At 35.9% G+C, this 24745-nt stretch overlaps 1 protein-coding gene across 2 annotated transcripts in view; it reads left to right on the forward strand.

Moving 5' to 3' along the window:
* The window catches only part of raskol (Ras GTPase-activating protein raskol), a 182040-nt gene that overhangs the window by 53927 nt on the left and 103368 nt on the right, over positions 1-24745 (forward strand). For both annotated transcript variants that reach the window (XM_066739919.1, XM_066739920.1), the window contains exon 2: positions 19650-19759. In XM_066739919.1, coding sequence (XP_066596016.1) covers positions 19650-19759 — 110 coding nt within the window. The remainder of the gene's footprint in view (positions 1-19649; positions 19760-24745) is intronic.

Consider the following 24745-nt stretch of genomic DNA (forward strand, 5'->3'; position numbering starts at 1 on the left):
TGTATCTCGTTGAGACCTTGTACATGAACGCGGATAATCGGGCTCGCGGAGAAATCGAATCTTTCGCAATGAGCAAGAAATATGAAGACGTTGCGAACGCGGAAGAATGAACTGAGCTGCAGAAGCGGCGGTTTATTCGCTTTGACGCAGCTCGTGTAAATTCGTCTAATGGGGGGTGGACGAATCATTTACGTAGCTGGAAATGTACCTGAAAGTACCTGGTTACGACAGACAATTTTTCTCTGAGTTGATTTTTTACATAAAATTAATAACAATAATTGCTTTATTGAATTTATCGAAAAGCTTGCTGAAAGTTTTTCCCTTTTTAGTACAAAAATATAATTTTTTTTAAATCATTTTCACCAAATTAATGTTATATACTACATGGGTTTGTACAAGTATACAAATTCAATTCAAAAGAACCAAAAAATACGATTAATGACAAAGAATTTTTCAAGTCGTGGACAACCATGACATTACGGATTGTGCAGCATTCAGTGAATCTTCGCTAAAAATAAACGATTTAAAGCGTAAATAATCAAGAATGCTGTATTATCGTATTGAAAGTTTGAATCTGGTGAACTGTGTCGAGGTATGTGTAAAGGTATGTAGAGCCTTTGGAGCTGTTTCCTATTCAAGGTTTAAGGATGTAAAAGAGGATGAGAGGGACGGAGAAAAGTGAAGGAGCGATGAGAGGGGGGGGGGGATTAGAGGAAGTGTGCAATAAATTTTCAGCGTTTCTCGCAAGCGGAGACATTGGAGCTGTAGGGGAAGCACGATACGAGTGCCAGGTCACGAGAAAAGCCAGATTGGCATACCCCCATTTTTCCTTTCCTTTTCTATCCATCCTCCTTCGCTATTCTGTAACAGATTCACCTTCCGATGCTGCTCTTCCTCCCGTGGACGTACCCCGTTAGATTTATTCAAATTCGAGGAATCTCACGATTCTCAATTCCAACGTGGAAATCCCATTTTTTTATTTAAATGGTGCATTTACCTCTGAATCTATCAGTGGTGAGACAAGGTCGCTCCCATGGAAAAATATATATTTCAAAATTTAATGAAAAAATATTAAATCCCAAATAAAATGTACGTGGACACAAACACAACGACTGCAAAGCAAGAATAAATACAAAATCACAAAGAAAAAGACAAAATTCACGAATAAAACTTTCTACCACGACGAAAATAAAATATCCGAAAGGTCTCCATCCCACGAAATGGAATAAGAGCCACTGAAAGGAATTCCACGAAGACACTCATCGGTTATCGGCGCGATACGCGCGAACGTCGAATCGATTGTTGCGTGCGTGCCAATTTATCCTAGCTATATATATACACACACATATAATACACGATACGAGCTTAGCCAAGAAGAAAACGTTCGTCAATAACGCAACGAGCACGAAATTACAAAAGCAACGTTCTTTCCATTAGAGACTCGTCTCCATCGAGATTCGACAAACCGTATCGCGTCTTCAGCAGCGTGAAAACCGATCGTAAAACGTTCGAAGGTGGCGAGTAATTTCGGTCCGATTCGACTTCGCCGAGAATAAAATTTAATAATGAAATTTAACGAGGAGTTTCTCGATTAATTCCGCGTGTTCGTTAAGAGACGTTTGGTATGGACGGTGTTGCACTGGTGGAGGTGTATATATATAGTAATCTGCATTTCTCGATTCCCCGTTACTGTAATTTCACGCGTTTTGTCGGCTCGTATTTTCCACTTGGGTTTTGTAGCTCGAGCAGCATCCATCCTGAGCGCCTTTTCCTCCGAGCGTCTCTTGGCAATGAATCCAGCGAACCGTCCGTTTACTCTCCTTACCTCTTTAATGTCCTCGGGCCCGAGACTCGAGACTTGCATCGACCACACTAAGTTCAACGATCCGACGCTTCCCATTACTTTTCTAACGCTCGTCCTTTACGCTTCTCCCCCCCCCCCCCCCTTCTCCCTTTGAGAAAGAAGACAGCGAATTTTTGGCTATTTTCAACTTCAAAGTCTCTAAAATGCTTTATTTCCAACCCAGCCACTTTCGTCTTTCAAACCTACCAGTTGCTTTGCAACGATGAATGCTCAGACTCCTTATTTTCTATCTCGTTTGTACGTATATATATATTTATACTGTAGAATTAAATTATTATTGGTTTGAAATGTTAATAGCAAGTTCACAAATTTTTGTTGCTTCAGAATTTTTTTTATAGTTATTTTGAGATTAAAGTTGTATTTTTTATTACAACTGTAGAGTGATTTTAACTAATTGTAATACATTTATTTCTTTGTCACTCGAAGGATTATGCATGTAACATATTCTGTGTTTTTGTTGTGAGTAATGTCCCACGCATCGTTACCCATTTCTGTCACTACCTGTCGTCAACTGTTTTATTTCACGAAGTTGTATCTTCAGACAAGATCGTATGATCTACGTATAGATCTCGAGTGATATTTTAGTTTTTCTCACGATATCTAATCTCTCCTGCTATGATTATAATAAAGTGAAATACTAAAAATTATCCCATGCATAAAAATAAAATAGAAATTTAAAACTTGACGATAAAAAACATCACAAAATTTTTCGTATTTTAAGCTTTAATGAACAGAGAATGATTCGATATAGACAAAGAGACTTGAATGAGTAGAGTGTAAAATTTCTTAGGAGGGCGTTTAGCATGCTCCATTAAAAGCACGAAAGCTACATAAAAGCTCCGTGTAGCGGGTGCCACCCCAGCTCTGCACTAGTAAATGGTAGAGTGTATAGAATCTCAGCACAGCACGCTAGAATTTCTCTCACGCACGAGGAAAGTTCGTCATTAACCTCGAGAATATCTCCCACCATTTGTCACGGTGACAACTACTGCTGGACTGGGAGGAGACTGAAAAACCAACACGAGATATCTTACCAGTTTTAATGACGTGTATATGAAAGCTAGAAAAGACCAAAATTCCAGACACATCTTTTTTCCTTTATCAATGAAAACGTTTAAGGTGAAAAACTTGATGATACTAGCTTCCCCAACATCTCTCTTCTGGTTATACCAATAATCAACTTTGGAAAACTAGATCTGGAAAATCGACTTACGTATTACAGTTACGACCTTAATTAATTGATTTTTTTATAAGCAGTAAAAGATTTTCAAACGTTTTAGACGTGTATATGATAGCTGGAAAAGAGGAAATTCCAGGAACATGATTTTCTTTTATCAATGAGAACATTTAATGGGAAAAAGTCGATCTTACTGGCTTCTTCAGCATCTCTCTTCTAGTTTTACCAATAATTAACTTACGTATCACAGTTACGTTCCTAATTGATTATTTTTTTTTATAAAAAGCCATTTACTAAAGTAGCAACATTGTTTTCAAGCTTTTACGAGTTTCTTTCTGAATCCATACAAAATTAACGATTTTATTCAATAGAATTACAGTGGCATAAAAATCGCTGAAAGAACTTGGTGATAATTATGGGGAAAATAGTTTTAATCGTATTTTCATAGGAAACGTTAATACTGCAGGAAACGGATTGGAAATGTGCCTCAAGGTTTATCGCTAATTCTTGAAATATAGTGAAACGGGTTATATGACATATGCAAATTGGAATAATAAAATATACGATGAGGCGTCATGGCAATTACTGCTGAAACGTTTAGGCGAGGAAAAGCTTATAGTTCACAGAGCTTGGATTCGATTAAACTTGGTTGGCAGGATAAGAAATAATTATTAAGAAAAAAAAGAAAATCCTGAAAAAATGTGCATCTCGTATCAATCTTTTTGCGAAATCGTCGATCGGTCTTTGCTCGCCAGAGTTCGAAGAGTTCGGGCGTTTCCGTGCAGGCTCGGCTGGCATCGACCTCCTAGCATTGGCCCGTTTTGTCAGTTCGCGACGAGCCATTGCGCTGTGCGTTTCGTTCGCTGAGCCTGCGTACGATCAAGCCGGCTTTTTCTGATATTTTTAAACGTGAAATTTATATAAAGTTTTTATCAATTTACCAAAAAATTATCCTGAGATAATCCACCAATTCAAGTATATTTTCGTGTAATTATATAAACAAAGTGTTACAATTTTTTAATAAAAAATACAAGAATATTCTGATAAGAGAAAATTGTGTTTTGTTGTGAGTTGCGAGTTTTTAATTTTTATGAAGGTATCAGGAGGATATTCGAAGAGTAGAAGTTTACCAAACCAACTATTTTCTTGTCTAATTATATAAAAAAAAAATTAAAATGTTTTAACAAAAAATAAAAAAAAATTCTGATAAGAAAAATTGTATTTCGTTGTGAGTCGAGTTTGGAATTTTTATGAAGGTATATCGGAAGGATATTTGAAGAGTAAAAGTTGAAGAGGGTAGTGCGTGGTAGATTTTGGGATAGATTGATAGTGATTGAAGTTTTTTGTGGAGGAGAAATGATAAGAGGGGATTTAAGTGGGAAGAAAGGGTTACGTGTGCGAATCATGATTGAAGGGGTGGGTGTATGAGTGAATGAGACAAAAGGGTCGTATTATTACGATACCTTTGAGGAGTTGCGATAGGAGATTCGAGGGGGGATGAGGACCGGAAAACGTGACGGTATGTCTATCGTGTGAGACCGGCTCGTGTTTAAAAGTCGCGCGCTTGTATATAACTAACCTCCTTTACATTATATATATATATATATATACATATATCCATTTGGTGGATGTTTATCTCGCCCGAGACTCGTTGTGCAGAGACGAGAAAGAATGGATGCTACAGGAAGTTTTAGTTTTCTTCCACTTGCTCATCATCCTCTTCTTCTCCGGAAGTATTCAAAGATTGTTCCTCGAGAATCTCTAATATACGTAAACGACCAATGGAGAACGTTCTCTGGATATCCCAGATCTTCCTTGAATATACTACTCTGCAAATTCTATAGCCACCTTTACAATGTTTTTCGAGACACATTGGAATTAAAAAATATAATTTTGATATAGATAGTCATCAGTGATAATAAAATTTCTTCATCGATCTTTTTCCAGAATTCTATTGTTTTAAGAAAGAAATTTCATTAAATTTTATAAACGTCAAAAATCTTATGAATTAATTTTTATATAAAATGAAAACAATGGTGCTATTCGAGGATTAAAATTTGAACAAAGTTTCTTTTGGATTAACAGAATTTACAGAGTTCTATATGATTATAGACTAATAAGTTGTAATTATTCCATATGTATTTGTTTAAAGTTTTAAATTGAAAAATTTTTCTTTTTTTAAAATTTCTTTCGTGCCGAAAGGACGAAAGATTCCCACAATACATAAATTCCTGATTAATTATAGTAAAGGAAATTTAGGACCATATTTCTGGACCCTCTGTCATTACATCGGATGTTGTATATATATATGTATATATACTATATTTTTTGTTCATAGAACCATTAAAACTAGGTAATAATTAGGCGAAAAGTAGGGGGGTGAGGTTCCAGAGAAAACCACGTTTCGAGCTAATCGCAAGCGGAAGGCAGCACGTGGCCCGCTACACGCTGCCATTAAATTAATTGAACGGTAATTCGTTTCTCTCTCTCTCTCTCTGTATATATATATATATATATATATATATATATATAACCTCGTGATCCTGATTTAAGGAGAAACCAAGGAGTTTCGTAGCATCCCTGGGAATTGCTCGCATCGATTTCAGAAATAATATAGCTGAGACGTTTGGCGCCGTAATTAAGTAATCAGCTTGCGGTACTTGAAGAAGAAGAACGGAGGGACCCTAGGCTGGTTGGTAGCGTTCACCGTTCCCTTGTGCGCGTTGTAAGGCGGAATATCGACGTGGTATTTTAATTCCGGTACCGTAAAACAAGGCAAACAGTCATGAACGCTGGTTGTTCGCACGATTTTAATGATTTCCGTTCGTCATCCGAAACCTGGGCACTGGCCAAGTCTGACATCGAAGCTGGATGAGGACTGCTCGGTTTTATCGTCGTCTAGCAGGACTCGCTTTACTGTTAGCCCAGACTTCTCTTCTTCTTCTCGCAAGATGTTCCTCTCTTCTCTTCTGGCAGCAACACTTAACGTGCCAGATGAGCCAGCTTGGACCAATGGCGGGAGGGGGAAGGGGAGGGGGGAGACTCTTCAGTCACGAGACGTTTCTAATATTCCTCCACTATCCCTGATTAATCATACTCGTGCTCTCTGTGCTCGTGTTTGATAAACGAGTACTAATCCTACAGGGTATGGTATATGCTATATGTGTTGAAGTTTCAAACATGTTGGATTAAATTAGTTCTGTTTTCAAAAGTTTGGAATTCTAGTGTCATTTTAATCAGATCCTTCATTCGAGCTGTGACGTAGATATATAGTATAGGAGAATTTTGGTGAAGGAAGTAGCTGGGGAGAAACCACCATGACAGATCCGAACTTTACACATTGGAGTAAGTTTGGGTCGAGGCTACCTAGACTCAGTTGACTGAGGACAAATTACTCGACCACCAGCAGATTCTTGTTCCCTTTTGACGAGTTCTCCTCAATGTCCTTTGTTTGAATTTCGTTCTTATTTGCTAAGGATTGATTATGTTTCAAAGGATTTAATCGTAGAATATTTTTGACATGTTGCTCAAAGGTTTTTTATATCAATTTCAATACTGAATCGTTCAAATAAATGGTATAATTGATAAAAATAAATTCATGAATCTCTCTGGTGAAGAATAATTCTGGAAAATGGTGCTCTTCTTAAAAAAGATAAGGGACGATTTCTCAGATAAATGACACAAAAGGGCAAGTTGCACTTGACAAATTTTCCCCTGGTCAGTTATTCTAGAGAACGAATCACAAGAGTAAAGAAACAGATGACTGGCCTCTCTCAGCTGATTCGATCTTCATTCTTCCTTTTCTTACTGCCATCTTCCTCTTCATTTTCTTTCCTTTACAACCTCTTTCCTATTGCTGTAACTGTCATTATCCCAGTATTCTCTTCCCAGGAAAAATAGTTGGCACAATATACTCTCACATTCTAATTTAGCAAGTTTAAATAGAAAAAAATATTCATATGAATTTCGATCAGTTCCACTCCAGCGTTATCTGTGTTCTGTCAATGTCCAAGAGTTTTGGAAATTTAAAATTTTTTTAATTATTTTGTAGTAATTATCGGATATATGTAATATATAGACACTAATAATTCAAGAAACATCGTGTCAAAATCAAAATTAAACTTGTATCGAGATAAAGGGGAGAATAATGACGATAATAGTAGGGTTCGGTTTCTTGTCATTTTCTTAAAGGGCTGGCTTGGCTTTAACGAGATCTAAAATAGTTAGCACGGGTTATATCAGGTATCTGCATTGCTATTAGCTGGACGCTGGGGCTAATTGGCGCGTGTTAAGGCAGATGCAACGATTGAGGCGCGATCTTTGGCCCCGCAAGTCCTGCCAGCAGATTCCTTATCAGCAAGCCACAGCTGCTATACCCTGGCCAGTGTGAATTCCCAAGAGTCTCTCACTCTCTCTCTCTCTCTCTCTCTCTCTCTTGCATACGTTGCAGCCTTACATTTGAGCCCTTCGTGTAGTATACCTTAAGATTCGTGTATTTCCAATAGTTGTACAGTTTTAGATTCGTTGGATATATGTCAGCTTTGCCACGCACAAACACCCAAAACCTCTCGACATAATTTGCCTCCTTTTTCTGCCAACTTTACGAGCACCTGCGACGTTTTTACGAGCGTATCCGCCGGCTCAATTCCCCCAACACCGCCACTCAATTTTCAGTTAACGCTCACGCCCAATTCTCCCTGTCCACGTGTCAACTACCATTTGTTTATTTTCAGTCCCAAATTAATTATACTCAGCACTGATTGAACATTTACAACATAAAAACAGTAATTTGTATTTTCTAGTATATACCCCTTATAATTAACTACAATAATAAATCATTTAAAATCTGACATTTAAAACACTTTATTTTTAATGAAACAATTTTTTGAATATTTTTTTAAAAGAATTTAATAAAATAAAATAGCGTGTATTTTACGAGTGGTGGATCTGTAGCAAAAATGAAAATAAGATAATTACGTAAATAGATTACTGGTTTTATAATCGGATTAAAATAAATACAGTTCATTCAAGTGTTAAGGAAGTAGATTGGTCAACCTAGGATAATGTCAGGCAATGAGTGCTTTGAGAATGGGATCGAATATAGAAGGTATAGGAGCAGCCTGAGCAAATATAAAAATATCTTTCGATCGTCGAGGGTCAGAGTCGTATGTTTGGCAAAAAAATCGATAAGCAAATCTTTGCTCAAGCCAATGAGAGATCCTCGAGTCACGTTGTTGGTCCTGGATGGAAAAAGTAAATCTTAGCAAATTTCCCTCTATATAATATCACAGCCAGTACTCTAAAAATACTGAGACTAGAATAGATTCGTTTCCCATAAGGTTGGCTCTTTTTCATTTTATTTTTTAGAACGCGTTAAAGAGGGTAGGGGGCAACAAATTCTACTTCTCAGTCACGAAACGATTATACCTTTGCCCGCCAACTTCGAACTTTGATGCGAACGACCTCTACCCCCCTCCTACCCTAAAACCTCGCCTCTTTCGTCCCTCTGCCCCCACCAGTTACCACACCATCACCATGGCCAATGCCAGGAACCCTTCTCTCCCCCCCCCCCCCTCATCCCTCCTATCTCATCGGTTTCTTCTCAGCATCCGCGAAACCAGTTCACGTGCTGTGATCTTAGGCGCGATCCCCACCGAAAGCGATCTTGATCTTTGCACGCACGCACGCACGCACGCACGCGAGATTCTGCCCAAAACCCAACTACTGGCACGTGAGCAGCAACGATTCGGCTTCCAATATGCATTCCTTCATCTTTCTTCACCAATCCTCCCTCCCCTCTTTTTTAAATTCTTATTTATAAACAAATAAATTATTCTTTTGCATTATGGTCGAATGTAGAATATATTTTGACAATTTAGTATTTGGTATAGTATTGTTTTTTTTTAATTGAGTTGCATTTGTTAATTTATTTTTTTAGCCTCCCTTTTGTGAGAATTTAATTGAAAAATTTGTGAATCTTTCGAAAGTGGAATTTAATTGGGAATTGTTTTTGTGTTGGTGTTGATATTTGAAACAGGTTCCATCACTCTCGCCTTTAGTACGAACTTTGGTAAACACAGGAAGTTAGTCTTGCATAGGTACATACACGGTGATTACGTATCAGTCAATTTCATTCCTGCTAACTATTTGGATTGACGTATTTATGCAAAAGTGTGTGGAAAATAATCGAAACATTATTTTTGAGTTTTTAAAATAATTTATTTTTACAGATAGTAGAATATTCTTTTTATTTTATAAAGGTATTGTAAAATTTTTCAATTTTTACAGCAAGAAATTTTTTTCCGTGAAATTGGTATAGTGAAATTTTCTACAAGTGCTTATAAATATATTTGTATGTATTGAGAAAAAAATGATATCTTTCGAGTAATTAATAAATTATCTAAAGTTTTTAAATACATTAATTTTTTTAAGAATTATTAAATGTTTGGACGTGTGATTTAGTCAAATTTGCTTTAACCCTTGGAGAGGTCAAGAATTTTCTGAATATACAGCAATTATGATGGGCACACTTTCAGTAATTAGCAGCTCGCCTAATTAAAGAGGAGCTCCTCTTCTCAGACATAACACATACGTTGTCAAAAGACACCATTGGTTATCTTGCTAAAACTAATTTTACTTAACAGTCATCAAGCATTAAATTCTCTTCGTCTTGGTTCACATTTTTCCTCCTGTACCTTCATATAACAAATTACAATTGTCTAAAAATATTTAACAAAATTTAACCATTTATTACATATTTCACAGGATTTGGAAATCTTAAATATAACGATTAAAAAAATAAAATCATAAAAGTGCAACAAACAAAGAACAGAGTTAAAAAATGTGAGTCTTATAACAAAAATAAACAATTAAATTTTTGCTGAGTGCCAATATGGATTATTATAGAACAATGGCAGTTTATATATTAAGAAAAGTGAGAGGGAAGTGACTAGAAGTGAAATTAAAATTGGTAATGAAAAATTCCACGTGATAAATCTCTTTCTGATAAGAATGTCACTAGCCTCTCGTATTCGAGGGGGTGAGGGTGTGAATTTTTCGGAGAACATAGAGCAAGAGGAGGAAATTGCAAATGCAAGTGGTAACTTTGAGCCTTTGAGTGATTCCTGCGGCGAAAGTGATATGGAGGGCCTCGACCTCTCGTTGTTCGAGCCCCAAGTCGACAACACTTCCTGGTGCGACTCCCGCATACATGCTGGCATGCTACACATGCTGGTACACTTTTGTGGTAAGCAAACGAAAGCAAAAAATGTTGATTGAAGGCTTGAAAATTTCTGTAAGCCTCGAAACTGATTTCGACGAGTAAATTATGTATATATTTTACAAAAACCCAATAAAATTATATTAATATTGAATATGTATTATTTTATGAACGAGCGAATTATAATCTTAGAAATTTATTTTGAGAAGCCAAACAATTTTCTTTGTGCCAGATTAAAATATATCCAGTTAAAAATCTCGGGGGATCAAAGCAGCGTGAAAAGATGTTAAAGTTTGAGCTCAGTGACACGGTAATGTGATTTGGAGGCGATTCGCTTGAAAGTAAACGTGCTTTTAGCTCATTACCGCGTAAAATTTCTGTCTTTGAAGGTGGCCGACTGGCGCCGGATTATCGCGCGTGAGTACGAAGTCCGACGAGTATATTCGAGTACCCAAGCGAGGGTAATGTGTAGATATACTGCACTATTACGCATACATTTAAGTCAGAGTGAAGAGATGCGTATTTACGCATGCCTGGGCTGATGTCCGCTTGCATACTCAAAAATCGACTGGCGCCGGCGTGAAAAGGTGAAAACGCCCACCCACCCACGTTAAACTTTCAGCGTGCGAATTCTTCAAGATGTGCATCGATATGTATAAATTATACGAATGAACTTGATCTAAGAAAATTAACCTTTTTTCAGTAATTTAGTAAATTAATAAAATTACTTAAAAAATTGATAATGAAATAAAATTCTTTTTTTTTTATCAATTTTGAGAAAAAATCATATAATTGCTATATTAGGAGGTAGTATATAATAATAATACGCGTTAGAGTCCATCAAATTAGGAAAGATTTCTCTCGTTCAAGACGATTTCTCCCTCTTATTAATCTTCGTTCGGTTAATTTGAGCTTGGCTTTCGTATATTGTTCGAGAGAAAACTGGTCGGGAGGAGTGATGCACTCGCGCCATTATTCCTGGACCATAAGCCAATTGCAATTAACATACAATGCTGCGATATATCCAGCGAGTGATTTACTGGCGCGAATTCGTTTATCCTTGCGCACGCCACGTCAAACCCCCACGCACACGCGAGCAAATCCACATGCAATACAGCATAAACGAAAGAAGAAAAAATTCTGTTTATGAACGATACATACTTGATTTTATTCGATCGAGGTATTTTAAAAATATTCTTTTTTGGTTTATATTTAGTTGATTAAATTTTTTCTATTTTCATTACTATTTTATTTTACTGTAAAAAATATATAATATTGGCCCAAGTTATGGATTATTCCGGAGCAAGGAAAATGCGACTAAGCTGATTGCAGCGCTGTGGCGGGAAACCTTATTTGAACGCCGGATGGGCAATTTGGAAAATGCAATATCGAACGTGTAATGTAGTTTCGTAGATCAGCTGCCTCGAAAAGCTTTTAAAGCAAGCGTTATTGAACGAATAAATTCTATCGAAGACTCGCTGCAACATGGAAATATCTTATTGGAAATAATCGATATAACTTTCTGCATAGATATACTCAAACGTATTATACTCAAATATAATATTTAAGAAGATATTTGCAGATTTCTTTGAGCTTACATAAAATATTCTATAATTCAAAGTCTACTCTTCTCGTTAAAAAATAATTTTTTCTTGCACTTGTGGTGTATGAAAATACGTTTATCTTCAAAGCAATTTCTAGACTAAAATTTAATTATTTATACGGCCAAGGTAGGTTGATGCTGGTATGTATATGTATGCGTAATGGGCATGGGAAATTTAGTATAAACAAAATTTTAAAAGATGAAGAACCGATGTATAAAGTATGTTGGACACTGACCACGAGCTTGCTTTGCATCGCAAAAGCTTGTCTTTGGATAAGAATCTTGCAGTTTCCTATGAATTAACGCTTTCAAGAATAGCCTCGTGTTTTGTCGATGCGTATTCGGGAGTTGGGGTGGGGTAGTAGATATAATAGGAACAAGGTAGGAGATGATGATCTAACATGAATAATTTTTAGTCGAGTGTAAGTTAGGCGGTGGTGAAGAATTAATACTGTATGTATGTGTGAGAGAAGTAGAGGGGGGGGGGGGGGGGTGAAAGCTCGATTCGTGGCCAATTAAAGGGGAACCAGCATACGTGGATGTATAATGTGAATATGTGTTGGTAGCAACGGCGGCGACAGCTACAGCAGAAGCGATACAGCATACGTAGATATAATCTTCCTCGTCGTAATAAATCGGTGTAGGTAAATGAGTCGTGTCTCCTGCTTCGTGGGCTACAGCAGCTCGTTCTCCTTTCTCGATTCATTGCCCCGCGCTTGCCCGGAGTCTGAAATGCACCGTGTTGTGGTAAAACGTCACAGTAAGTTCAAGTTAGGCTAGTCAGTTAACGCCGACTAAATTTTAATATTTTTGAATTAATAAATTATTAAGAAGCATGATGTCACACGATCTTTTATTGTATGATTGTTAATTGTATACAAAATATATATTAGGTTTTAGTTTATTAATATTTCAACAATTATAATTTTATTCGTAGTACTTGATTGATATAATATTCTACAGTTAAATTAAAAAATTATTAAGTGAATTATTGAATATTATGAATATACTTATATACACATAATTAAAGGTGAGTGGGATTGTTTATGTATCGTGTTACTCGTCGAGAAGCAATTAGGCTCTTTAAATGATTACTGCAAAGAGTCTCGGGAATAGTTTTAATTTTCTGTTAAATTATGATTGCCGCAAGAAGTTCGAGCGACTCGAGAGAAGTCGGGTGAGAAATTAATTATTCGAAATGAACATCGTTCGCCCCGGTGGCGGGCCCATTAAAACCCGGAAATTGTTCTGGCTTAACGTCCCGTTTACCGCAGCGATGTTTCGACGAACCAGTTGCACGGCCAATGGAGACGTTGTCCATTAGATTTGCGTTTTCTGCCATCTTCGATCAAGTTCACTAGTCGTACCCTGCAGTATACCAGACAACGCTTTGTAATAGATAAAAAAATCACGTGAAAAGTTAAATTTATAATTAATTAAATCAATTATTGCCGAGAGGATTCTAGATAGATACGATTATACGACAAAATTAACCAGTTGTACTTTTTATAATAAAAATATAAAAATTATTTTTATAAAATTCTATTTTTAGAGCAGTTGGTAGTTTGTCAATTTCGCTCTAATTTCGGATTAACCTGATTTACAGCAAGTATCTGGTGAATGAAGAAAACGAGTTGCGGGAGTTGGAAAGACGAGAAACTGGGTATTACGACATGAGACAGAGTTACAAACGTAGACTTTAACTGCAGAGATAGTGAGTAGGGTAGAGAAAAATCAGTTTGTACTGATGTATGTAAAGATATGCTGATCAGGGTTGAAAATTAGAAAACGTTAATAACCACTAGACAGTTGGTTCAAGTAGACTTTTGTTGTCTTACAAGGTTCACTCGTACATTAATTAATTAGTATGAAAAAATCTTAGATTGTACATAGAGGAAATAGGAAGAAAAACAAGTAGAAAACTGAAAAGATACCAAATAAAGCAGTGAAAAATCACCTTTGTACTATAATCTAAAAACAATTTAATCAGAAAAGAAAATTAGAAAACGTTAATAACCACATCAGATGGCACGTGGTTGCTTCGCAAGGATCCACTCGTGTATTAATTAAGAAACTTGAAAGAAAAAAAGTTTAGATGGCGTAGAGAAAACAGAAAAAAAAAGATGTAGCAGCGAGTTTAGCGAATGCTGAAGAGGATGGGACTCAAAGTGAAAGAACAAGTTCGTGATAAGATCGCGAGTAATGAACTATATAGGCTCGAGGTCTCGGCGTGCGTCTAATGAGCAAGGCAGAAGCAATCTTGCTTAGAGATAGAAACATACACGGGTGCTGTGCTACCTTCCAAGCTTTTTCACCTCGATCGCTAACTTTCCCATGGCCTTTCTCCTACCCCCACCCCCTTTGCCTACTTCACAAATTTTTACCTTTAAAATTCTCATATAAAAACCCATATTAGAAAATACTATTTACAATCCCTGAAGAAATCTGTTTGGAAATATTCAAAATAAGATGCACACCATTAGACGCGAACGAATCTTTTGCAGTTTGATTTTCTCGAAACTCGCTCGTTACAGTATCGTGGGCAAAAATGCCAAGAAGAATATCCAAGGTAGCGAGACGAATGGTTTGGAAGAAAATGCGATAGATATTGGAATTTATGGTGAACGGCGTTCCTCCTTTAGTCTCGAGAGTATCTTAGCAAATGGCATGCCACACGTTGGATTCGCGTCTTTTCGGAGGGAGGAGATCCTCTGGCCGATCAAAATGCAAAGGTCTGCTCGTCGATCGAAATGAGAAGAAATATTCTAATTTTCCGGCTTTGGTGAGGAGTAGGAAGAAAAAGGGTAGGGTTGAAGTGGATATACGCCACGTGGCTTTTTGGGGTTAGAAGCGTGCCAGAGATGTCGAGTATTTCTTGGAAATTTTATTGGCCTCGCTTCTTCTTTGCGTTCGGTTCGTATCGCACCGGCTATAGAAAGAATCGATCCTGGCCTGTTATTCCCTTCGATTTCTCCAGGGACTCCATTCCGTACAGAATTTCCCTCAGAATTATGCAGAACAACGAATGCGTGCTTAGAATCGACGTTCTGGAGTAAAATGTCTGCAGTAACGCGATCCACGTAAATATTACCCCTTCTTGCCTCTTCCTGCAGAGTGTCAGATTTACGAAATTTAATATTTCTCTTCAGGTTCGATTTACGTGTCGAACAAATTATTTTTTTCGCTGGCTCTAATTTTCTATGGTATTACAATAAGTTTTATTTTATAATCCTTGGGTTCGGATAAGTTCTGTGGTATTGGAAATTTAATGTATATTGATTTATTTACTATATATGTATATTGGTATGAGCCTGCAGTAATTTTTCAACTTGAAAATCTAGCGACGAGGTTTGACTTTTTTCGAGAATTGATCTTTGCGAGTCCATTACCCTGCACCTAGAGCAAAATGAATAAAAGATCACTGTACGGTGACACATCTCAAATTCAATACTTTACCTTGTATGTCCTTCGCTATATATATATGTGTGTGTGTGTAAGAGTAATATTAGGATGGATGAATAAAATATTTGTGATGTCGTGCGCACGGACGCCATAAATATATTTGAATGTATTATATACCCAGCATTATGAAATTTACTCAGTTACGTATATTTATCTAATAACGCATATGTATCTCTTCCAAATTTTTCGAGTGCTAGAATTACCATACGTCAAGGTAATTTTATATTTACTATGCTAGTTAAAATTGTATAAATAGTAATTTGCTTAGTTTTAATAAATAATCAAATTTAAAAAACATTGATTAAAATCAATTTTAATGCATTTAAATTAAAATTTATTAATATCAAGTAAAAAATTGTATTGCGACTGTTCGATACAAGATTTATTAGAATCGATAATTATTTTACTTTATAAACTTTGTTAATAGAAATTGTATAGCTATAAACAAGAAATCCTTGAGCGAGTTAAATTTTTTCAAGTAGAAGTATGCATAAATATTCTTCGATATTTTTTTAAGTTTTCACGACAAACTTGCTAAAAGTTGAAGTTTCTTCGAGTAGTAGCAGTACTTGCTGGTAGGGAGAAATACAGTGTCCTGGGAAACTTTGCACGGTGTTTTAGAAGACCCAGGGCTGTTCAGAAACTTGCGCCAAAACCCGTTCGTGTTCCAAGTACAAGACGGAATCTCCATTGCAGACTTAACAGTTTCTTAACTATATACCTATAGTGTCGAAAGAGTCCTGATTGCTTTTCCAGGACCAAACTTTATTTATATTAAAAGAGCCAAGTGTCTCGTTAATCCAATTAACGATTAAAAATTACAAGTCATGACAAAAAATACTGATGCTTTAGATAAAATTGAATTAGACATTTCATACTAAATGAATCTATTACTCTTTTGTTCTCTGAAAATAATTTATTCGAGAGAATTTTCTATAAAGACTATGTATAGATCAAGCTTGCTTGTATTTTCTGCAATTTTCACATTAAATACCTGTGTACATATATATATACGATTTTAACGAAAAGTTTAGAATATGCAAGCAAAGGGAATAAACCTATAATTGAACGAGAATATCTATAGAAAATTTTATCATTGAAAATCTTTATTGCAGTGATCGTGTCTTGTCTATATAAGATATCACGATGCATTGTTCATTGTCTGTTGTACTTGTCCTCCTCGTCATCCGGACTCCGCAGGATACATGCATATGCATAAATGCCACATGAAGTTTTACGAGTACCATGCATAAGAAACATTGTAGCAAGGTGGAGCAAGAAATCCCACTGATGATCAGACGAAATAGCTAGACATTTTTTACCAATTTACATCCAATAATTTAAAAATAATTTTTGTATACTAGTTTAAAAATTTATTTTATATTTTTTACACAGAAAAATTATTTTATTAAATCTGATCATGTAACTCCCATCAATTTTAAACGAAGAACTGGAGATAGGGTAAAGGAATATAAATGAGAAATATAGGAAGAAACGTATGAAAAGTGTGAAGTAGGGTGCACATGGGAGAAAAAGATTTTACGTCAGCCAGCAAATGTGACATCACTTACAGGCTACGATGTGAAAGCTTTGAGAAAGAATTTTCATCCTTGGGGAATCACTGTATCCCATAATACATTTTTCAATATTTGCCCAGGCTCTGTTATTGGCAACGAGCTACCAACAAAGAACAGCCTATTCTGTGTACGAATCTGAGCCAGTCACACGTGGAAAAAATCCAAGTTTCTTGATGTGTTTGCTAAAAGCTGTATGATTGGCTCCTCTCAGATGTAAACGAAAAATTTTAATGGTAGATATTATATTCACTGAATGCAAATAATTTAAACGTTATACTTTTTAAACATATTTATAAATTAAAATGACTGTATATTTATTGATTGTTCAGTTTCAAGAAAATATTTAATTAATTTTCGATTTGGTACCTAATTAATATTTTATAATGAAGTACTACAATGATTTATGGAATTCAACGATTTATAAGATTTAAAGCTGCTGAAACAGGTGCAGGTATTAATGAAATTCTATAATATCGGGTCTTCGTGCACCTGGTGATACGTTCGACAGTCTCGCTTTATTACCACAAACTCGTTTAAATATTTATATGTTCTCACGTACGTTTGTGGTCACAGTTGGTGTTTCGCGTACGAATCTGTCCCACAAGAGCAATGCTTCAACTTGGACCTACAATATAACAGATTGATATTTACCTATTACGTTATATATTTAAAATATTGAACCTTCCTGAAACGATAAAATTGTATAAACCAATAAATATTTATCTGTTAACTTATATTCATAAAACTCTTTACTTTTTCATCTATAATTACATTTGAAAAGAGAAACATACTTCATATTAATCACAGTTTATAACGGTATAAAATATGCCTGAGTTTGTTGATTGACGAGTTCACCGTGCTCCTCGTACAGTCGTACAGTTATCGCTGTGAGAATGATAGAGTCGTTTAGAACGTTGCAATTCTCACGATATATCTCCCTCCCCATTCATAGCTCTCGCGTAAAATTATACACGCGTATACTCGCACAGCGAAGAGTGTCGTGGTTTTTCTCTTTGAGGAAAAATCAACGAGGAATTCCTCAGCTTCGACCGATGCTTTACGAGAACCGAATTGTTTTCAACTACCTTACCCCTTACCCCACCCCCACCCTATTCAATTTCCTTTGTCCAGCGACGGCCCGCTGAAAAATTACAGCTACGAAATTACAAGGCACGCGGACAGCCTCGCTATTGTTCCGCGTTTCTTCCGTTTTTTCCGTCTCTAATGCTCGCGCAAAAGTGATTCCGCGCAAACGATCGGCCCCCGGCAAAGACACTCGCTGTCCTTCTCCCTCTTCCTGCAATTCGAACTCCAGGAATCTCCAATCCCCTACCCCTACCTAACTTTATGCTCTTAAAGAACTTATCTACAAGGATGTAACAGTAAAATGAAAATTCAATAATTAAACTGATCGATTTAATATTGTATTTTTATATATTATTGATAGAGTGATAATAATTTTTTTTAAACTAATTAATATTCATAGCAATTGATGATTATTTCTGAAGGGATTACATTTTGTATGAGACTGGTTATAGTATAAAATATATTTGAAATGATAAAATGATAGAGGTGAGGGGGTAAAGTAGAGCCGATCGGAGCCATCAGTGTGCAATAGATGTAATTTATCTGATTTAGCGAAGGTTCGTTCGGAAGCTGACCATAAAGGTATCTGTGTTGGGTAAAAATGGTGAACGCGTTACTTTCGTGTCAAGAGTCGCAAATAAGGCATTCTTTGCAGAACTGTGCATACTCTTCGAGAATGTAGCGAGATTTGCATCGATAGACGGTGCGGTCGACCTTACTCGCTGTTGTTCGTTATACAGGGCGTTTCAAAATGTATTTAATTTGACAGTGATATAAAGAATTAATCAATTTTTGTTAAAATTTAAATTCTTCCTTTTTGTTTCTATTATTATCCTTTTCATGTCTTTTCAAAAAACCAAAAATTTTGCAACACCCTGTACAGTCGATCCTCGAATGTTAATCGTGCAATAAATTCTCTCTGGACTGTATATAGCAGAATATTTAATTTTTAATTAACTACACGAGTAAACAAGGTGTTAAAATGCGACCACATACTTATTTTGTCTGTATAGCATGCATTTATATCTTGGTGTGTGAAATTGGCTGGTCATTTCTGCATCCTGTTACGTGTCCTACGTGTATTGAACCAGATAATGTCGTTAATCGTACAGTATTAGATCACGTATGGCCATCCTGTCTCCCTCCATCCATCCAAAATCGATAACGAACGACTATGATAGATGAGAACCTATACAAGTAAATCGCACACGAACGCTACTATAAATTTTCGACAAAACTATACCAATATTATTACTCCACTGCTTATATATATATATATATATATATTTGATTTACTAAATCTTTGTACTCAATATTTCCAAGTATAAAAAAATTCATATTTCAATAAGTTATTATTACAAGGAATATAAATATAATTGATATAATAAATAGTTACAAAAATGACTAATATAAGAGTCGACCAATAAAACCTCGTTATCGATATTTCAATTGCAGATTTGACAGAAATATCATCTGCAAGACTCTCCTCAACAGTACAATACACGTATGTCGTAATGGATGCCATCCTTAGGATAATTGGCATGAGCTCCCCTCTAGTTTTATCGATTTTATTCATTCGAGACGCCGAGATACAGTGTCTCGAGTCTCAAGTTTCCCTTTTATAGAACCATTGACGAATGACAACCATTTTTATTTTATAGAAGCCGATTGTTGCATTGGCGAAGCAGGCGAGGTATGCTGGGAACCTTGTTACTGCGTCCTGCTGCAGGACGAGCAAACTCTCACGGCTTACAGGAGCGAGGACATGGCTGTAAGTACACACTTTTTCACTAAAAGCCCCTCCAATTCTACTGGATTACCTCCCAACCGTAGTCACGTGGTCCTTCCTTAGGATCCACCTCAGGATTACAAACGTTCTGTCATGCAGAAAGTTGCACCACAAATGAAACTTTTGCAATTTTTTTTTTAATAAAACGTCATGCAGGTTTTATTAAAACACAATTTCGTTATCTATTAATGTTGTATATATACAAATCAATTTTAAACCATTAAACAGAAAGCTTTATTCATTTTTTTACAATAATGTATCACGGGACTTGTGCTGAAAAATGTTTCTACAGAAATTTGGTAATTTTAATTTTATAATTCATTATAATAGTTTATAATCAAAATGCATAAATCTGTTTAGGTAATTTTCAATTTCTTTTTTTATTAATATTAATCATATGGAAAGAATAATACAAATTTTTGTATATCTTTATGATCGACTTAATAATCAAATCTACATTCGTAGTTGTTTTTCAATATCAGTTTAACCAAATGACCTCAAATTTTGATCTTACACACGTTGATTAAAATACATTCTCGAAGAGTCCTGAAAGCTATGGTGAAATCACTGTTTGCAGTATATAAACAGTATATGCTTGTTTTGCTTTCTGCTATTTGCATATATGTACATAGCTATATCTATGTATCAGTACAGCTCACGTCATATACTATATGAATGCATCAAAGAGCACTTGACTTGTTTGATCATAGTTGGAATGGCAGAGCAAGGGGCGTGCCTGTTTCAACCCCTAATTTCATTAGAAACTTCATCTAGCAACGCCCATCTGCATATCCAATGCGACCTTTGAAGATTTTCAGTCTTCTTCTTAAAATCCCCATAGTCTGACTAGTTGTATCAGTCTTGAACCCATATCAATTCTGCTGCATTAATTCTAAAATTATAATTCCATTTCCCCTCAAAACTCTAAAACACTTCTGTTCTCCTTTATACCGAATGATAATGGTTGCTGTGAAGAGGTTAAATAGTGACTACAGGATCATTTCTAAAGATATAAAAGGTTATACGTTCATGAAGAAAGTTTACGTTGATCAAAGACTTTTATCACTCGTTGAACTAAGTTTACTAGCTGCTTGTGCTATATTTGTATCATTCATACAAATGTCTCCTCTCTCTCTCTCTCTCTCTCTTTCTCTCAGTGATTTGTCGAGGCTCCTTTCTTCCGCGTATTGTATGCGAAATCAAGCGAAGACGAGTGATTGCATAAAGATGTAATATAATTTCAATTCAGCAGATTGAAGACGATAGGCAGTTGATCGTATATCTCGATCGTTCTATTTTCATCCTTTTTCAATTTATTCCTAGGAATTACTCTATTCATCATTAATATTATATTTAGTACGCAGTGTAGCCCCTCGAAGCATCTCATCATTTCTCGAAATAGCCAACGTGAAATAAAACTTAATTCGAGTTTTCCTGTAAACTTTTCATTGCCCACCGCAGGCTCTTCACCTATACGTGACCCCAAGAGAGTTTTCTTCACGGTCACTCCTTTCATCCCCTCCTCTCCTCTTGCAGAATCCATTTGACCAATTGCATCGCGCGAAAGTTGTACTCGATGCTGCTTTCGTTGCGCTACTTTGCTTATATAGTCCTATACTTTCTTCCTCCAATATCAAAGATCAGCTTCCTATTAAGCAACTAAACTTTTATAGATTTCTTATAATTTCAGTCTTTTGAAAAGCTGTATAGGAAGTGGATTCGAGGTTATTTCATTAATCTCTCTCTCTCTCTCTCTCTCTCTCTTTCTCTGTATATATATGCCATCTTTGTGTACTTGCTTAGATCCTAAATTCAATTCGTAGTTAGCATTCGAAAAGGATCGTCAGATTTTCAAATGGGAAATTGTGGGACTTATTTCACACAGTAGTCATTGAACTGGAAGAAAATGACTCGCCAAAGATCACAGAGACCTGTGTGAAATTCCAGATTTCGGAATCGCTTCTAGCCATCCTCCACATATTTTACGGGATACATGGCTCCACACTTTAAAATCCGCTCCCTGTTCTATCCTCCACTTGACACGCCTTTTGAATTTAACCGTTCTGCGTGTCGCGTTATCGAATCAACGATATTTCCACCATCGATGGAACATTTATACTTTATGACACTTTTATCATCTAAAATTTTACAGAATTCGTGTTGGGCTTGAGAAAGATATTGATATTTAATATTAGTGATAATTAAAAGCTGAGATTTAATAAAAGATGAGAATATAATTTTCCTCTTTTCTTTGATTCATTATAGAATATCCTCGAAAGAATCATGAATTTCATGCTCTGCATTTAATATACTGTACTTTCAAGAATTTCAAGAAAAATATCGATTTGTACTCATGATTCTACTTACACGATTTTTGCAAGATAAGTTTGCATCGTTCGTGCAATTTTATTGCAATGGGCTAGATAGTTGCAGGTAATAAGGAAAGACTTTCGACAAATTGTTTTTGGAATGAATGGACATGGCTGGCCATTATAGGAGATAGGCGTTTATTTCAATGTATCGGTAGTTACAGATCAAACACGAACGAACCATTTGGGTTTAGATCCATAATCATGGTTAAGTATTATGCACACGTGGTCGGAGATTTTTGAATTGTTGGAATGCTGGAAAACTCCGTTGAAAGCGGAAATAAGAGCCTGGATTTAGTCGACTCTCTACTTTTGAATCCCTTTGAATCCTAAAGCCTCCGCAAATTCTACAGAATTAGCCTTTAGCCCCACAGAAATCCTCGATGCATGCCAGATTAATTTGTTTGCATTTCATTGTAGTTTCCTGACATTTTAATTCTTTCAATCTTATATTATTCATTGTTGTACCAAATCACTCATTACTCTTTCATAATAAATCCTTCACAAATTAGCTTTTTAATTTCGTTGAAGCTTTTAGGGAATCTTGATTAATTTCTTTTTCATTACAAAAGCAAAGAGATCTAATGAGTATAACAAGTGAAATTAAATTTTCTTCTTAAATTAAACCTGGAATAATATTAAACGGGTTGTATTCATAGTTTAATAATAATATTATTTATAAAAATAATTTTTTATTAGAGCTGAAGACTTGTGTGACATTTGCATCCTAGAGATATCGTTTACTTTCATGAGGTACATTGTTGGCTCGTGTGTGCACGATGGAACGATAATATCTTTTTTGTCCATTCTGCGATTCTCTCGTGAAATGGTCGGTGGTAATTGATAAGTCAGCTGAGATCTCGGTAGGCTTAAAGCTATCTCGATGCTCGTGAACCAAGTAGGCCTTCCAGCACTGCTATATACAGCAATTGGTACTTTCGTTATCTCACCCATAACTTTGTACGATGCGAACTTTCTTCAGCATCCTATCCAAAACGTGCTTCAGCACTTACAACACTTTTTATATTATTATTGCAATGTTACACGTGTTTTTATTGTAAACTACCAACAATAACACTTCTAAACTTGTAAATGACTGCTTTTTATAATTGGAATTTTCGTTGTTGCACGAAAGTACTCTTCAGGGTAGATGTATGTTCCAACAGGAACAACTGAAGGTTCCTATACGCACGACTAAACCTGATTCACCCTCGTGATAAATTATGCACGTCTTGTCTCAAAAGAGAACGCACCCTTTGTAGTACTGCCATCCCTTGGCAATGTCTCCCCTGCTCTGCTATACCGAAGGACGTCTTCCGTTTTCGCTTGCACTCGCATCAGCCAATCACCGTTCTCTTCCCTTTGGTCCCTTCCCACACCAACTCTGCAAACTATCCTAGACCAAATATTCATAAAGTCACCTTACATATTTTAATTGATAGTAACTTTTACATAATTTCAACCTTTTGTTTAGCATATGTCTCTCTTATTCACTGAGAAAAATGAATATCGTAATTCAGATGCAATATTCAACAAATCAACTACTACTGTAATATATATAAAATAGTTCCTATTACTATACGCATAATAGAGTAAATACTTCTACAAAAGTGAAAATTTACATTGGCAATACAATCTTTTTAGTAACACTATAACATTAATTTCATAGAAACAGTAATATAATAAAATTAATAGGACATATCCTAACTGTTGGTGATCGGAGGGGTGTCGGAGTGAGCGGTCCGGGGTTCTCAAGTCTCGGGTCGTCTCGCTCCGGCACGCTCTCTGTCTCCTTTCCTCACTCCCCACTTTGACACAACGCCGCCAGATGGCCGCCTTCGAAGCGTTCTCGCTCATAAGATTTCGCCCGCTCAGTATAAAAGTGCGCCAGTCGCCTGCCGCAAAGTCGCAATCCGCAGTCCGCACCAGGTCTCTCTTTCTCAAACTGCTGGGAACTAGGACCTTGTGTCTCCTAAAATTTTTTGTCGTTTACCCATCTGCGATTTCACCTGAAATCTTAGTCTCCTCCATCCTATCCTATTTTCCTTTTCAATTTTTATCAGAATCATGCAGGGTCAGTTCTCTTACACTAACCACTCATTCATACTGTTTACTTTCAAAACTAATACGTGTGATATTTTGTATTATGATGCTAGAGTAGTAAAATATTCAGCTATTTAGTTTATTGCGCGCGCGCTAAAAAAATATTTTACTCGTATAATTAACGATAATTTGTTTAAGAAATTTTAACTATATATTATATTAACCGTTACAATATTACGTTTACAATATTGGTTTACTATATGTAAGGTACCAAATCGTATTGCAAATTTTTTTAACGATACAATATTGCATTAATACCTTACAATAAAATTTACAGTATAAATGCTATGCTGGCTCCTATAGAACAATAATTTATTGTTGACATTTTTCTCAGATTGATATACAATCTTAAAAATAAATTATTCCAGATCAGTATAAATATTGATAACACCTTGTTACATATTTCAATCACCAATAATCTACAAAAAAGACTTAATCCACTTGTTTAGCTTACACGTCTTATTGATAATCAATGATAACAACTCGAAATAGAGGA

This window comes from Prorops nasuta, unplaced genomic scaffold (assembly GCF_024137725.1).
Source record: "Prorops nasuta isolate Cenicafe-Biocafe unplaced genomic scaffold, Cenicafe_Pnas_1.2 PNAS00021, whole genome shotgun sequence".
NCBI classification, from domain to species: Eukaryota; Metazoa; Arthropoda; class Insecta; order Hymenoptera; family Bethylidae; genus Prorops; species Prorops nasuta.